This window comes from Gigantopelta aegis, chromosome 8 (assembly GCF_016097555.1).
Source record: "Gigantopelta aegis isolate Gae_Host chromosome 8, Gae_host_genome, whole genome shotgun sequence".
NCBI lineage: Eukaryota > Metazoa > Mollusca > Gastropoda > Neomphalida > Peltospiridae > Gigantopelta > Gigantopelta aegis.
The window spans coordinates 26,088,693-26,105,812 of NC_054706.1; the positions used below are offsets into that span (position 1 = coordinate 26,088,693).

The 17,120-nt window shown below is 40.9% G+C and overlaps 1 protein-coding gene and 1 pseudogene across 1 annotated transcript; one reads left to right on the forward strand and one right to left on the reverse strand.

The window, feature by feature from the left end:
• Positions 1-2,013: 2,013 nt before the first annotated feature.
• LOC121378301 (lithostathine-1-like) lies at positions 2,014-8,869 on the forward strand. The gene is made up of 7 exons (XM_041506410.1): positions 2,014-2,125; positions 3,149-3,185; positions 4,888-4,979; positions 5,410-5,481; positions 5,807-5,957; positions 6,866-7,036; positions 8,589-8,869. Exons 1-7 carry the CDS (start codon positions 2,102-2,104, stop codon positions 8,828-8,830), a joined length of 789 nt encoding a protein of 262 aa, XP_041362344.1. The 5' UTR covers positions 2,014-2,101; the 3' UTR covers positions 8,831-8,869.
• Positions 8,870-10,911: 2,042 nt separating this feature from the next.
• LOC121379578 overlaps positions 10,912-17,120 on the reverse strand; it is a 20,924-nt pseudogene continuing 14,715 nt past the window's right edge.

Here is a 17,120-nt window from a genome sequence, read left to right on the forward strand (position 1 = left end):
AGATTTATACATCCATAGGTTGTTTCTGACTATATTACTCAATGTTAGAACGAATGAACGAATGAACGAACGAATGAATGAATGAATGAACAAACGGATGAATGAATGAATGAACGAACAAACGAACGAATGAATGAATGAATGAACGAAGGAATGAATGAATGAACAAACAAACGAACGAATGAATGAATGAATGAATGAAGGAACGCATGTATGTATGTATGAATGAATGAATGAATGAAAGAAAGGAATCTCTGCAAGATAGTATAGTAACGTAGACCACGACCATAGTTGGATCCAGTGAAATAATTCCTTACAGCAAACAACACAGTATGATCCGCTTAAAATTCGTTACATTCACAATCGTTAGTATCGTGAATTCGTTAAAACAACACGCGTCTTACATAACGTACAATCCGTAAACACTTAAAACGCCCCCGATCGGACAATCAACTATTTTCGTGTGATTATGTAAACTTATTATTATTATTATTATTATTATTTTTTTTTAACGACACCACTGGAGCACATTGATTAATTAATCATCGGCTATTGGATGTCATACATTTGGTCATTCTGACTCGTAGTCATCAGAGGAAACCAGCTACATTTTTTTCTAATGCGGCAATGGATATTTTGTATGCACTTTTCCACAGACAAGAAAACACATACCACGGCCTTTGTCCAGCTGTGGTGCACTGCTTGGATCGAGAAAAAACCCAATCAACTGAATGGATCCACCGAGGTGGTTCGATCCTGCGACGCAAGCACCTCAGGCGAGCACTTAACCGACTGAGCTAAATCCCGCCCAATTGTAAACTTAGATGCTGATCATGGTTAATAATGTTTAAAATGCTCGTTTGTCTGATGTGATCTAGTGATCTAAGTCATTTGCATTCTATCAAGTAATAGATATTTTATTATGGTCGTAGAGATTCATATACTTACCTTTGTTTGACACTCAATAGTCGATGTTTTTTTGTTTGTTTTTTTGTTCATTCATTTTAATAAGGAACAAAGTCCTAGTATGCCAAAGGCTATGGCTTCGAATCCAGGCCAAGACATTACAGAGTAATGTTTACAAATTATTTTCTATTTACTCGACATACCATATACATATATATGTCTATTTACAGGTATTTTTCCCCGTCCCAATCACTGCCACGCTACTGATATATCAAAGGCCGTGGTTTGTGCTGTACTGTCTGATACATATAAAGATATCTTGCTGCTTTTATTCATTTCAACTTATTTGTCCAGGACAGAGGGTTAGTTGTTAGTTGGTTAGTGGTTAGTGAGAGAGAATAGGGTGTAGTGGCCTTACACCTACCCATTGAGCCCTTAAGAACTCGCTCTGGGTTGGAGCCGGTACCGGGCTGCGAACCCTGTACCTACCAGCCTGTAGTCCGATGGCTTAACCACTGCGCCACCGAGGCCGGTATCTTGCTGCTAATGAAAAAAATGCACCGGATTGTCTATGTATGTCTATAGACTATGTATCAGATTTATCTAATAAAACGTTTCACACCCAGTAACCGGTTATTATTACATTCATGGACTCTAGTGGTGTCGTTAAACAGAACAAACTTTCACTGTACAAGAAGGAAATGTTTTATTTAACGACGCACTTAACACATTTTATTTACGGTTATATGGCGGCAGACATATGGTTAAGGACCACACAGATATTGAAGGAGGAAACCCGTTGTCGCCACTCCATGGGCTACTCTTTTTGACTGGCAGCAAGGGATAGTTTATATGCACCATCCCATAGACAGGATAGCACATACCACGGCCTTTGATGTACGAGTCGTGGTGCACTGGCTGGAGCGAGAAATAGCCCAGTGGGCCCACTGACGGGGATCGATCCCGAACCGACCGCGCATCAAGCGAGCGCTTTACCCACTGGGCTACGTCTCGCCCCTTTCACTGTACAGGTGACTCTGTATAAAACACCTTATCTTCTTTTGTCTGTTATCTTCAGTCTAAGTATGAAAGGAAATAGGTTATGATAATATTGACCGTAATATAATTATATTCGTAAGTTGATACCATATTATAAATACATATCAGAATACTACATACTTCGTGAGTTTATGAAATGCATTTAAAAGGATTTCTCTTGGTAAGTGTTTGTTTTTGGTAACTGTCAGAAGTAGTAATACGTGTAAGTGAAGGGAAAAAAGCTTATCATTTTGCATTTGACTGGTAAGACTTTGTCTTCCAGCATGTGTTCGAAACAGAATATACTGTTCTGCTTGCAATAATGTGAAAGTACCCTTACTGTTATTCACAAATGGAGAACAATCTAGCGGAAGCGATTTCATGTAGAGGCATTGTATAATCCACGTAGGTGTTGATTCATTTACAACCCTATGTAGCTGTTTGGCAGTAATGAAAGAAAGAAAGAAATGTTTTGTTTAACGACGCACTCAACACATTTTATTTACGGTTATATGGCGTCAGACATATGGTAAAGGGAGGAAACCCGCTGTCGCCAGTTCATGGGCTACTCTTTTCGATTAGCAGCAAGGGATCTTTTATATGAACCATCCCACAGACAGGATAGTACATACCACGGCCTTTGTTACACCAGTTGTGGAGCACTGGCTGGAACGAGAAATAGCCTAATGGGTCCACCGACGGGGATCGATCGTAGATTGACCGCGCATCAAGCGAACGCTTTACGACAGGGCTACGTCCCGCCCATCACAAATGGAGAAAAATCTAGGTAATGATTCGTTTACAACCCTATATAGCTGTGTGGCAGTAATGAGCACTGATATGAATAAACGTTATCATCCAAATTAGGGCATTTTCGTTTTAAATCATGCAAAAACCAGCCTGCCTCTACAAGACAGTTATGGCTATGTTTAACGACACTACTAGAGCACATTGATTTATTAATCATTGGCTATTGGATGTTTAACATTTGATAATTTAATCATATAGTCTTAGAGAGAAAACCCGCTACATTTTTCCATTAGTGCACTGGCTGGATCGAGCAATAGCCCAATGGGCTCACCGACGAGGATTGATCTCAAACCGAGCGCTTTACCATTGGGCTACGTCCCGCCCCTTTTTGTGCTAGGCTTGTGTTAACTGATAAAGTGCACTTCCATCTAACAGTCGCCAATGTATTTTGCAGATTACTGTGTGTACTTTAGCCAGTGGTCAGCTCACAAGTAAGTAAAACAATATACAGTTTATTTTAATTTCCTGAGACCAAGGAGAGAAAGAAAAACGTAAACGTCATGTTAACATGTATTAGACATGTTTTAAATCCGTTGATTTTAATTTTGATTCGTGTTAGTTAAGGTTTACAACTCAGCTATATGGACTGTCTGTCTAAAATACTAAATTAAATAACTTCCGGCTGGGTCAATGTTCGAGGTGCATCAACATTTGATAGAAAGAAAGAAAGAAATGTTTTATTTAACGACGTACTCAACACATTTTATTTACGATTATATGGCGTCAGACATATGGTTAAGGACCACACAGATCTTGAGAGGAAACCCGCTGTCGCCACTACATGGGCTACTCTTTCCGATTAGCAGCAAGGGATCTTTTATTTGCGCTTCCCACAGGCAGGATAGCACAAACCATGGCCTTTGTTGAACCAGTTATGGATCACTGGTCGGTGCAAGTGGTTTACACCTACCCATTGAGCCTTGCGGAGCACTCACTCAGGGTTTGGAGTCGGTATCTGGATTAAAAATCCCATGCCTCGATTGGGATCCGAACCCAGTACCTACCAACCTGTAGACCGATGGCCTAACCACTACGCCACCGAGGCCGGTCAACATTTGATAGAGGAGTTAATACCCAAGTCCTGCCATTGGTGATAAATGTGACAGTGTTTGTTGTCCAAAAAATAGTTTCATCTGGGCAATAAATGTATGCAGTTTCATTTTTTGTAGTACCACTGTTTCAATGTTGACATATAGTCTAAGAAAGGAAACCCGCTACATTTTTCCACTAGTAGCAAGGAATATTTTATATGCACCATCCCATAGACAGGATAGCACATTTCACTGCCTTTGATATACCGGTTGTGGCGCACAAAAATCTAAAAAAAGAGTCAAATTTGTTTTATTTAACGACGCCACTAGAACACATTGATTTTTTTTATCTAATCATCGGCTATTGGACGTCAAACATATGGTCATTCTGACTCTGTTTTTAAGAGGAAACCCTCTGTCGCCACATAGGCTACTCTTTTACGACAGACGGAAAGGGATCTTTTACCTGCGCTTCCCACAGGCAGGATAGCACAAACTATGGCCTTTGTTGAACCAGTTATGGATCACTGGTCGGTGCAAGTGGTTTACACCTACCCATTGAGCCTTGCGGAGCACTCACTCAGGGTTTGGAGTCGGTATCTGGATTAAAAATCCCATGCCTCGACTGGGATCCGAACCCAGTACCTACCAGCCTGTGGACCGATGGCCTAACCACGACGCCACCGAGGCCGGTAAAAATCTAAAAAAAAGGTCATTTGAATTTCTCGTAGACAAATTAAAAAAAGAGAAAAAATTCTAGAAACGCGTTTCCATGGCAATTTAGTGTTTTATATTGTGGATATGAATTTACTCAACCCCACCCCCCAAAACTCCAACCCCCCAAAAACCAACAACACCCAAACAAATAAAAAGATAATTAAAAAAGGGCACTTCAAACAGGCAGGGGTGGGGTATGTTGGGGGTCAATGGACCCCTGTAACCCATGTCTCGATCCGCCAATGTTTGTCTTACTACATAGTATATTATTATGATATTATCTCTGTTTACTAGAGAAGAGGATAGTAAATTTGGACATATATGTAAGCACAAACATTAAAATACCATTACCTTGACTGACACAAATTTGTGTTGCACGATGCAGATCCTGAAACAGACGACACGAAATGTCTGCAGTGTGCTGATGTGGACAACCCGACTCGCTGCATTTCTGCAGGATGGTGCGGCAAGAACGAGGTCGGTTTGTGTATAACTGTCGTAATTAACTCAGACACTAGCACGCACGCACACCAGAACACACACACACACACGTGCATATACGCATATACGCACGCACACACTACATACTTGCATATGTGTGCACGTGCGTATCTGTATGAACGCACGTACGCACGCAGACATACATACATGCACACAAAGTGTATGCACATACGCATACACATACACTACATGCTTACATATGTGTGTGAGTACATGCGTACCTGTTGCTGTATATATATGATATAATATCAGTCTTTAAGATGGATTGATTAGTTAATATTTTAACGACTTCATCGACAAAAGGTGATGTAGACCGCATACGCCAATGACTGAAGTCAGATCCTAAGGTTAACATAGCTGACTTTAGGATCTGATTCCAACATGATATATTTTTATATCGTTTCAGGTGTGCTACACCCGGGAATTCGTAGACCATCTAGGACGACAAGCTTTCAGCATGGGCTGTGAAAGCAAAAGTGTAATTTGTCTATGTTGGTTTTAACATTGTTTGTTATAGATTGTAATAATCCACTTTAATCCAATTCATTTGATCCCAACACAGTACATTACAATCGAATAATTTTCCATCTCATTCGGATTTACTCGAGGATTAGAAGGAATTTGATTCAACAGGAATATATTTTAGATTGCCCTGATTTTACTACAAGCACTATATGTGGCATTATAAAGTAGCAAAGGGCTTTAGATAATATATTTGAAAAGAAAAAGTCAGAAGCCTCCTTTAAAAGTCATATATCCTCACACATTTACATTTACTAAAATACTGAAATGTGTTTGTACAGAGGTGTCAGCTGTACATGGCTGTGAGAAATATCATCGGAAGACGACGGAAGGAGCCGAGCAGTTGTTACGAGTGTTGTGCCACGTCCGAGTGTAACAGCGGTCTCTGTAGAGACGTTATTGGCGAACATGGATCTACGCCACTTCCAATTGGTGACAAATGACGTTATCTTTTATTTCTGATTGATCCAGTCCAGGGGGTGGGGGTCACGGGTTCCACCCCCATTTGTTTGACGTACCCTTTAAAATTATTATTTTTGGGGTTTTAAATTTTATTATACACAATATACAACACTAAATTGCCCTGATCACGCGCCTCTAAGAATCTTTATTTACAAAACATTTTCAGGGGGGCATGCCACCGATCTCTTTCCAGATCTTGCTCCCTTTGGGAGCTAGGAGCGGAACGCAGCCCAATGGTAAAGCGCCCGCTCGATGCGCGGTCGGTCTGGGATCGATCCCCGTCGGTGGGCCCATTCAGCTATTTCTCGTTCCAGCCAGCGCATCACGACTGGTATATCAAAGGCCGTGGTATGTACTACCCTGTCTGTGGGATGGTGCATATAAAAGATCCCTTGCTGCTAATCCAAAAGAGTAGCCCATAAAGTGGCGACAGCGGGTTTCCTCCCTTAATATCTCTGTGGTCCTTAACCGTATGTCCGACGCCATATAACCGTAAATAAAATGTGTTGAGTGCGTCGTTAAATAAAACATTTCCTTCCTTCCTTTTTACAAGATCCTTGATCCGTCCCTGGTCTCTCCAGCCCCGACCGCACTTATATATGTCCCGCCTTCCTTGATGCAACATGCAAGTCTTTGTATAACCTATTTTTATTATTTAAACAAGTTTATTTTATTTTGTTTTATTTGTTATGTTGTGTTGTTTTGCTTTGCTTTGTTTCGCTTTGTTTTCCTTTGATTTGCATTTGTTTTAGTTTGCTTTGTTTTGCTTGTTTTTGCTTTGCTTTGCTTTTGTTTTGTTTTGCTTTGCTTTTTTGTTTTGCTTTGTCTTGTCTATTTTGTTTATTTAATTTGTTTTGTTTCATTAATCTATTTTTAAGCGTGTCCTCAGAGTTTTCTTCACGGACCAAATTCGTGCTACTACATTGCAAACTGGACGGAGAGCTGGCAGAAAGCTCGGAACATATGTTCTCAGCTCGGCGGAGATTTGGTGTCCGTTAACGACAAGATAGAGAAAGATTTTATAGTTGGTCTTCTCAAGCCTTTTGAAGGTACACTTAATTAGTTTCTCTATATAATATTGTTTATTACATCAGTTGAGAGAGAGAGAGAGAGAGAGAGAGAGAGAGAGAGAGAGAGAGAGAGAGAGAGAGAGAGAGAGAGAGAGAGAGAGAGAGAGAGACTACACACACACACACACACCACACACACACACGCACACACACACAGAAATAGATAGAGACAGAGAGACAGACATAGAGAGATGGTGTGTGTGTGTGAGAGAGAGAGAGAGAGAGAGAGGGGGAGGGAGACTACACACACACACACACACACACACGCACACGCACACACACACACACACACAGAAATAGATAGAGACAGAGAGACAGACAGAGAGATGGTGTGTGTGTGTGTGAGAGAGAGAGAGAGGGGGAGGGAGACTACACACACACACACACACACGCACACGCACACACACACACACAGAAATAGATAGAGACAGAGAGACAGACATAGAGAGATGGGTGTGTGTGTGTGTGAGAGAGAGAGAGAGAGAGAGAGAGAGAGAGAGAGAGAGAGAGAGAGAGAGAGGAGAGGGAGGAGAGAGACACACACATTAACACAGTAAGTAAAGGAAGGGACACAGAGAGACCATGCCAGAGGGAAGATATATACATACATACATAAATGCATGCATACAGGGCCGCGGTCGGTTTAGGATCGATCCCCGTCGGTGGGCCCATTAGGCTATTTCTCGTTCCAGTCAGTGCACCTCGACTGGTATATCAAAGGTCGTGGTATGTGCTATCCTGTCTGTGGGATGGTGCATATAAAAGATCACTTGCTACCAATGGAAAAATGTAGCCGGTTTTCTCTCTAAGACTATATGTAAAAATTACCAAATATTTAGCATCCAATAGCCGATTAACAATTCAATGTGCTCTAGTGGTGTCGTTAAACAAAACAAACTTTAACATGCAAACATACATGTATACAGAAATAGATACATTCGTACATGCGGTGCAAGTAGGATGAAGTAGTCATGCGCCGTGCCCGCATCGGCCATATATATTTGACGCATTCATTTATTTTAACGAAGGACCCTCCTCCTCAGTATGAACATTGTCAGTGTACACTGACTGTGCGTCACATTTTGGTAGGAGTGTGATCATTCCAAGCCGACGAGAAATGATATATTTGGCAACAGAAATGTTTTGGAATCTTTTAAATTCCACCCAGAATTAATTTTAAAGTTTTTAAAACACTTTGATTTCTCTACAAAGTTTAAGCATATACTTTTCCCAAAAGCTCCTTACACTGAGGTTTTACATAATTAAATATATACTATTTTCATATACTTACCATTTGTGACATCCAATAGCCGATGTGTATTTTTGTGCTGGGGTGTCGTTAAACATTCATTCATTCATTCATACATACATACATGCTTGAATCACTGTATATATAAAAATAAATATTTAACTTGTGATTATGTTATACATTTTATGACTTTTTAAAACATAAAATCCATGTAGCGATGACATGTGTGTACTAAACCTATATACTATGAAGTCAAATACTTTATATAAATTTATTTTTAAGCCCAACGCAAACCTGCGGCTTTTTGGACGGGTGGTTTCTACGTGGCCGTTCAACACGAGTGGACGTGGGTGGACCACACAGCGACGACGTACACGGGGTGGGCGACAGGGCAGCCGCACACCACCTCCTACTACATCGCCATGATGAATCCGGCCAACAACCCCGTCTACAAGGACTGGGCCTGGGCGACACAAAGTCCAAATTCGGCTTTTGGCTTCATCTGTGAAAGTCCGTATGTGTAGTGCGTAGTTCTCGATGTATACAGTCATATCACAGATAAACGCTTGTTGTGTTTTACTTGACGTAACAGTCACACCGGGGACCCCAGTTTACGAAGCGATCGTAGCGCTAAGATCACCTTTAGTGCATAAGATAGCTGTGCACGTAACATGATCGTAGCGCTAAGATCACCTTTAGTGTACAAGATAGCTGTGCATGTAAGACGATCGTAGCGCTAAGATCACCTTTAGGAACGAGACCCTGAAACATGACTCAAAAAGCTCATCTTTGCAAGCCTTTTTTTGCATTGCACACCGTCCTCGGTGGTGCAGTGGTTAAGCCATCGGACTACATGCTGGTAGGTACAGGGTTCGCAGCCCGGTACCGGCTCCAACCCAGAGTGAGTTCTTAAGGGCTCAATGGGTAGGTGTAAGGCCACTACACCCTCTTCTCTTTCACTGACAACTAACCAACTAATAACTAACCCACTGTCCTGGACAGACAGCCCAGATAGCTGAAGTGTGTGTCCAGGACCGCGTACTTGAACCTTAATTGGATATAAGTACGAAAATAAGTTGAAATGAATGAATTGCATTGCACTGAGATATCGTAAAGTTACGATAGTTTAGACAATTAGACCCTTGCTCTGTATTCAGTGACAGCGAGCGTCGCTAACGTTCGGAAACTATCTGATTGGTTCCCGAGGTATAAATCTGGTTATGTAGTTTAACGTGAGACGCATAAAACCAAAACCATGTTCAGGAGCGCAACCGATAGACTGGGTTTTGCGCCTAATGTTAGATGATCATCATATGATAGAAGATGATGGAACCAGTCAAATTGTTTGCGAGCACCTGGGCTCCTGAACACGGCCCAGTCTGCTCCGTCTGGTTAAACACAGACTTGTTCTGAAGGACACGGATATTGACCTATGACCTTTATGACTAAGCCTACCAAAAGGACCGCTTATTGACTTTGACCAATAGCCAATTCTAAACCAAAACGGTATATTTAGATCTCACTTCCGGGTGAGAATTCATTCAACACGGTCCACATATTCACTTTTAGTACTCAGTGAAGAATTAAAACTATTGGTATTTTTCAATGGTTAACCATCCAGACGATGGAGTCATATAGCCAGTAAACGGAGATATTGTATCTTCGCAACGGTATATGACAATAGTGATAAGGAGAACCCATTCTATTGGCAGGAAGGAAAGAAAGGAAGGAAATGTTTTATTTAACGACGCACTCAACACATTTTGTTTACGGTTATATGGCGTCGGAAATCCATTCTATTGGCAATCTTGGCAATTGGATGCCAGTGTCAGATAGCATTTGTGTAGTGAGACCACAATAAAACACAAGATCAAACAAGAATACACCAAAGTCGTATGTTTCATCTCTGTCCTTCTGTCCGTCCGATTGTTTCACACAGAGTTTACCGGACTTTTTTTTCGTAGATATTGATCTGAAATTTTGTATATAGCCTTACCATGTACTGTTACAGATCAAATGTGACTCTTATAACGATATACACATTTTGGACAGAGTTATGGCCCTTGAACTTAAAAGATAAGAATTTTTCGGCCCGGTAGCCCATGAAGTGGCGACATCGGGTTTCCTCTCTCAATATCTGTGTGGTCCTTAACTATAAGACTGGCACCATATAGCCGTAACAAATGTTTTGAGTGCGTCGTTAAATAAAACATTTCCTTCCTTCCTTCGGCTCGGTAAGGGATATGTATTGCTTTAGCAGTACTCTCAGAATGTTTGATTTCTGCTGATCATGCTATCAACATAGAGAATCATATAGACTGAATACGAGCGATGCGTACGTCTGCAAAACGCATGCGGCCAGCCGCAATGAAATAATTGTATGTGGTTTATATGCCCAAAACGCAAGCACACACACACACACACACACAAATCTCCTCTTACAATCTTTATTTCTTGTCTATCTGTCTACTTGTTTTAAATAAAAAAATTAAATATTATTTTGTCTGCCATGTAAAAGTTGTAATTGTCAAATGTAGGGAGATACCTTAATATAGACATCGCCTGTTGGTCAATCCCTAACGTTACTACAAACGCCAATAACAGAAACAGAAACAGTAAGTTTAATAAAAGTCATAAAACACACAAGATTCAACAAAAAAACACACACAAAGTTATTTTCCCCCCGTTTTCTTGTGGCCACGTGTTAACCGTGCATGGCACATTCGGGCACGTTGGACACGTAGTCACAGGCCTTGATGCGCTCGTTGTAGACGAGGTGTTTGGGGCAGTCCATGACGAACGTCAGCTGGAAGTAGCAGTTGAAGTACTTGGTGCAGTCCAGGGAATCACGGAACAGTCCATTAGGTTTGTTGACACATCCCTTGGCTACACAAGAAAATACGAAATGTATTAGCAACACATAAATAACTGAATAACTGAATGAACATAAGCGTACGGAACAGTAAGGAAGGAACGGTTTTACTCAACGACGCACTAACCACATTTTATTTACGGTTATATGGCGTCGGACATATGGCTAAGGACCACACAGATATTGAGAAAGGAAACCCGCTGTCGCCAATTCATGGACTACTCTTTTCGATTAGCAGCAAGGGATCTCTTATATGCATCATCCCACAGACAGGATAGTACATATCACGGCCTTTGTTACACCAGTTGTGGAGCACTGACTGGAACGACAAATAGCCCAATGGGCCCACCGACGGGGATCGAACCTACATCGATCGCGCATCAGGCGAGCGCTGTACCACTGAGCTACGTCCCGTCCCTACGGAACAGAGGGCATGGGTGGCACCTACTCCCACAATGTTGGAGCAAATCCTCAAATTCGGTCAAAAAACGATAGAGATATAGTCAGCCAAAATGAGCAGGCTTGAAATCTTTTCACCAACTATTACCACCATTCTACCTACAATATCAATTGTAATACACGTAGAAATGCATTGTGATTTGTTTTCAACCTTAAATAGCTGTTTGGTTGTAATGTTAATATGAATAACGTCGCTTGGTACAATTTTGGTTGCCTCGATAGACGACAACGGCCACGTCCAAGTATGTTGACCAAAATTGAATTTGTTTAAAAATTAAAATTATTTTAGAGCTCACATTTAATAGTTGTTTTAATTCCCTACCGTATAACTCTCAAAAACATTGAAAGATAAATCGCTATTGGACTTTTGGCTCGACGATTACGAAAGTATTGGATCGTTTGAACAAAATAGAGATGTAGAGATACAACATTATGTAATGTAAAAATCAGCTTTTGATTACACAATCGATTAGATTTATGTGAACATAAGAATGGTTTGAATTATAATGACCTGTTGTGGCGTTCATTGGGATAGGCCATACAATTCGCTAATTTACCGTTATCTTTTTTTCTTGTACACATGAACACAAACACGAAACCCAACACAATTACACCATTTTCATCATCTCCCCGTCGGTGGGCCCATTGGGCTATTTCTCGTTCCAGCCAGTGCACCACGACCGGCATATCAAAGACCGTGGTATGTACTACCCTGTCTGTGGGATGGTGCATATAAAAGATCCCTTGCTGCTAATAGAAAAGAGTAGCCCATGAAGTGGCGACAGCGAGTTTCCTCTCTCAATATCTGTGTGGTCCTTAACCATATATTTGATGCCATATAACCGTAAATAAAATGTGTTGAGTGCGTCGTTAAATAAAACATTTTCTTCCTTCTAGTTTCGTCATCTAACTTGGAGGAACAATTACAGGTAACATTTTCTGCGACAATCGATTATCGCTAGAGATAATAATCGATCTATAATGACATATAATGTTCTATAATAATAGTATTACCATGTTTTGAAATGAATTGCCAATCTCTACTGGCTTTATCTTAAATGTGAAAACTATTAATTATCAACCAGGGCCCCGTTCCACAAAGCGATCTTAGCGCTAAGATCACCTTAAGTGCATATGTTAGCTGTGCTGTTACGGTGATCTTAGGGCTAAGAGCTTATGAAAATTGTAGAGTTTAGATTCAAGACTATGACTTCAAAGCCATACAAAGATAGCCGATGATTAATACATTAATGTGCTCTAGTTGTGTCGTTAAACAAAACAAATCTTTTTAACCATACAAAATGGATGCATGTGACGTTATCAAAGATTTGAGCACAAGCCCAGTTTTCTTTTTCCACAACTTTCCAGAAATGGGGAGTGGGACATATATCAAAGGCCGTGGTATGTGCTATCCTGTCCGTGAGATGGTGCATATAAAAGATCCCTTGTTACTAATGTTACACTGTAGTGGGTTTCCTCTTAAAAACTATATGCAAAATTACCTAATGTTTGACATCCAATTATCGATGATTAATAAATCAATGTGCTCTAGTGGTGTCGTTAAACAAAACAACTTATAAATACAAAATCCCACGACTTTCCAATTAGGTTTTTTTCCTGATCGGAATGAACCATAAACTTTTAGTGTTACTTACTGTTCTTTACTGGAACCACCGGGTTTGTGGGATAGATTATCTTTGGACGTGTAGACTGGAACTTAATGGGCGTCCAAACTGTTTTCTGCGTGCGAGTCTGAACCTGCTGCGATGTGGGTGGTCGGTACGGCGGCAGCGTGACTGGTCGGTACGGCGGCAGCGTGACTGGTCGGTACGGCGGCTGCGTTGCAGGCTGCACGTGCGGTCTGGTCGGATTCGGGTGCGTGGGCGTGCACATGACGTTTTGCGGCAAGTCGCAATACTTCGTCTTGGGGTTATATTGGAGACCTCGTGCGCAGTTCACTTCAAATGTGAGAGAATTGGCGCAGATATAGTAGGCCTCACAGTTAGTCGGATTGTTATAAAAACCACTGGGTTTGCCGTAACAGTCGAATTTGTTGCTCTGGTGTATTCCATGTGTTGAAAAGGCATTAGTACCTACATTAAATAAAGATAGCATTTATTACAAATGTTTATATATATATATATATATATATATATATATATATATAATAAAATAAAATAAAAACAACACCCGAAGAAAGAAAACACGCACAAACATAGGCACGATAATCTTTAAGCTGTATCCTAACCGGACGCGAGCGACGCGAGCGATTCGAGCGATTATTTTAGAAATCGTTGATCTCAATCGCCGTATCCAAAACGCACGCGTTTTATCAGAGAGAGAGAGAGAGATGAGCGAGCCAGATAAATCTGTCGTGTCGCATACATCCAATTAGGATACGGCAATTGAAATAAATGATTTCTAAAATAATTGCTTGCATCGCTGTCGTCCGGTTAAGATACAGCTTTAGCGATTAAAAAATGTATCACTTTCTATATTTATTATCTTTATTTTAATTTTCAAACGTGTTGTATGTTGTTTTCGTACAAAACCACACGCCCATCCACAACGCCAAAACACAAATCGGTTTTGTTGTTGTTGTTTTTAATAATCTATTCCATAATATTTATGAGCATTATTTTTTAAAGCAAAACACCGGATCTAGTTTCCAGTTATCAGTTCCAGCGCAACAAATTACAATATTTTAACATTTTTGTTTGTTTTCTCGTTTGTAAACAGAGTAAATTACAAATGCACACAGGTTTAGATTACCACAGACGTAAAAAGTGGATCATGACACCCTGACGGAGGGGTGGGTAGCGGCTGCCAATGGTGGGCATTTTTTCTTAATTAATGTTTAAAAATGATTACTTATAATTTTTGTACAACAAATACCCTATTTTCATTTCATTTCAACCTATTTTCTTGATTATATCCAACTAAGGTTCAAGCACGCTGTCATGGACACACACCTGAGTTATCTGGGCTGCCCATCCAGGACAGTGAGTTAGTAGTTAGTGAGAGAGAAGTAGGTGTAGTGGTCTTACACCGTAAGACCAATGAGTTATTAATACTCGCCCTACCGGCCTTATGTCCGATGGCTTAACCGAGGCTGGTATAAAGGTCCTGTAATCAAACTCTGCGCGTGCTGTATCCTCACCGTGGGACAGGGTTGTAACATTCTCTTTGAGAATGGCCAATACAGCACAAAATTGTTTTGAGTAAAAGTCAGTATCTATCTGTGATATTTGTGTTTTTTCACAGTTCTTTACACTGTGTTTTTGTTTAAATCTAGAATTTTTATATTGATGTTGATCATCACTTTATTTGTTTACATTACCATAACTTGACACCCAATAGCCGATGTATTTTTCGTGCTGGGGTGTCGTTAAACATTCATTCATTCATTCATTCATTCATTCATTCCTATAATCAGTGTATGTAAGCTACCCCGGTCTCATGCGGATTTATACGGTTTCAAGCAGATTTATACGGTTTCATGTGGTTAATCTCGATTTCCCCTAAGAAACATAGGGTTTTTTATTATTAGTATTGAATTTATTATTTGAAAATGTTACTGAATTAGGTAAAACGGTATTTATTACTGAGCATGGATAGAACTCTCTGGCGAAGTCAGAGATTGTGCCCACGACAGGCGTGCTTGAACAACTATCTGATGGAAGCATGCCAAACATTACCCACACCCACACAACACTGAACTAAAAATAACAGCATTTCTTTGGGATTACAACATAATCACCATCAACATACTGATTGGTTGCTTCGGCTGTGTGTAGACTGGTTGTGGAGTTGTCACGACAACTGGTTTCGGGGTGTTCCATGGAAACGGGTTGAACAGCTTTGTGGTAGGAATCTGTACCGGTTGAAGTGGTCTAAGAGAAAGAGAGAGAGAGATAGAAAAAAAGGTACTTATATATGATTCACCCGATAATACTTATACTTATTTTATTGCTTATATTCAAATAAGGTTCAAGCTTACTGTCATCTGTCTGGCCTGTCTGTTCAGGGCTGTGGGTTAGTGTTTAGTTGTTAGCGAGAGAGACGTTGGTGTAGTGGCCTTACACCCCTCCACTGAGTTAATTAAACTTGCTCTGGGTGGGAGCCGGTACCAGGCTGCGAACCCAGTACCTACCAGCCTTATATCCGATGGCGTGAGAGTGAGATAGAGAGTGAGCAAGCGAGATAACTATACCAGCGGCTTTTTTAGGAGCAGTGCAAGATTTTTGAGAGAGAGAGAGAGAGAGAGAGAGAGAGAGAGAGAGAGAGAGAGAGAGAGAAAATGAGCGAGCAGGCGAGAAAGAATGAGAGAGAGTGAGCAAGCAAGTAGTAAGAGAGAGAGAGAGAGAGAGAGAGAGAGAGAGGAGAGAGAGAGAGAGAGAGAGAGAGAGAGAGAGAGAGAGAGAATGAGCGAGCAGGCGAGAAAGAATGAGAGAGAGTGAGCAAGCAAGTAGTAAGAGAGAGAGAGAGAGAGAGAGAGAGAGAGAGAGAGAGAGAGAGAGAGAGATGAGCGAGCATGCGAGAAAGAGAGTGAGATAGAGAGTGAGCAAGCGAGAGAGAGAGAGAGAGAGAGAGAGAGAGAGAGAGAGAGAGATGAGCGAGCAGGCGAGAAAGAATGAGAGAGAGTGAGCAAGCAAGTAGTAAGAGAGAGAGAGAGAGAGAGAGAGAGAGAGAGAGAGCGAGCAAGCGAGATAGCAACACAGAGAGAGAGAAAAAAAAAGAGTAAAAGAGTGAGAGAAAGAAAGGGGGTAGAGAGAATAAGAGGGGGAGGTGCGAGAATGAGAAGGAACAAAACCGGCTGTTACCACCACATCATCAGCAACTCCAGTTGATGAATCAGCTAGCATTCATCTCCTACATACATCTTCCATAAAGAGGACATACTACAGACTTTGATGTACTATTCGTGAGACTCTGGTTGTGACTGGAAAACAACACATAGTCCATCGAGAGCGAGTGCCCTACTACAGATCTACATCCCACCCCTATGTGTATTACAGTTCAAACTTACTGTCCCGGCCCTATACAGTGGGCTGTGTTGGGGTTGTCTACTTCGTCCGAGGCGGCCTGCAGAAGAGGGTATGGCCCGCTGTTGCAAGCACTTCCGGAAAAGTCATCAAGATCCAGCGACCAAATCATTATCCCCCCATAGCCGTTTTGTTTCATGTAACACACCTGGAATAAAGTACTGGTTAAAGTGAATGAATACGTGAATGTTTGGAGATACCTCAGCGAAAATGAAATTGGACCACTGGGTGTTAAACAAAAATATATTAATGATATTAATAAAAGTAAAGACAACGCAAATATTTAAAACCAAAACCTTCAGCACACAGTGTATGGAGACGTAGTAAATGTTAGACTACGTGTACTATAATTTGATTATTGTATTTTAAACTTCATCTTTAACTACCATTAAAATTCTCCTTTAAACTGTCAAGAAGGACGGTTTTGCAAACGCGCAA

Excerpts from the sequence above, each read along its gene's own strand:
- LOC121378301 (XM_041506410.1), top strand. The coding sequence starts at position 2,102 with ATGCATTTAAAAGGATTTCTCTTG. Across the intron at positions 3,186-4,887 it reads AGCCAGTGGTCAGCTCACAA|ATCCTGAAACAGACGACACG; the intron begins GTAAGTAAAACA and ends TGCACGATGCAG. Across the intron at positions 7,037-8,588 it reads TCTTCTCAAGCCTTTTGAAG|CCCAACGCAAACCTGCGGCT; the intron begins GTACACTTAATT and ends TTTATTTTTAAG.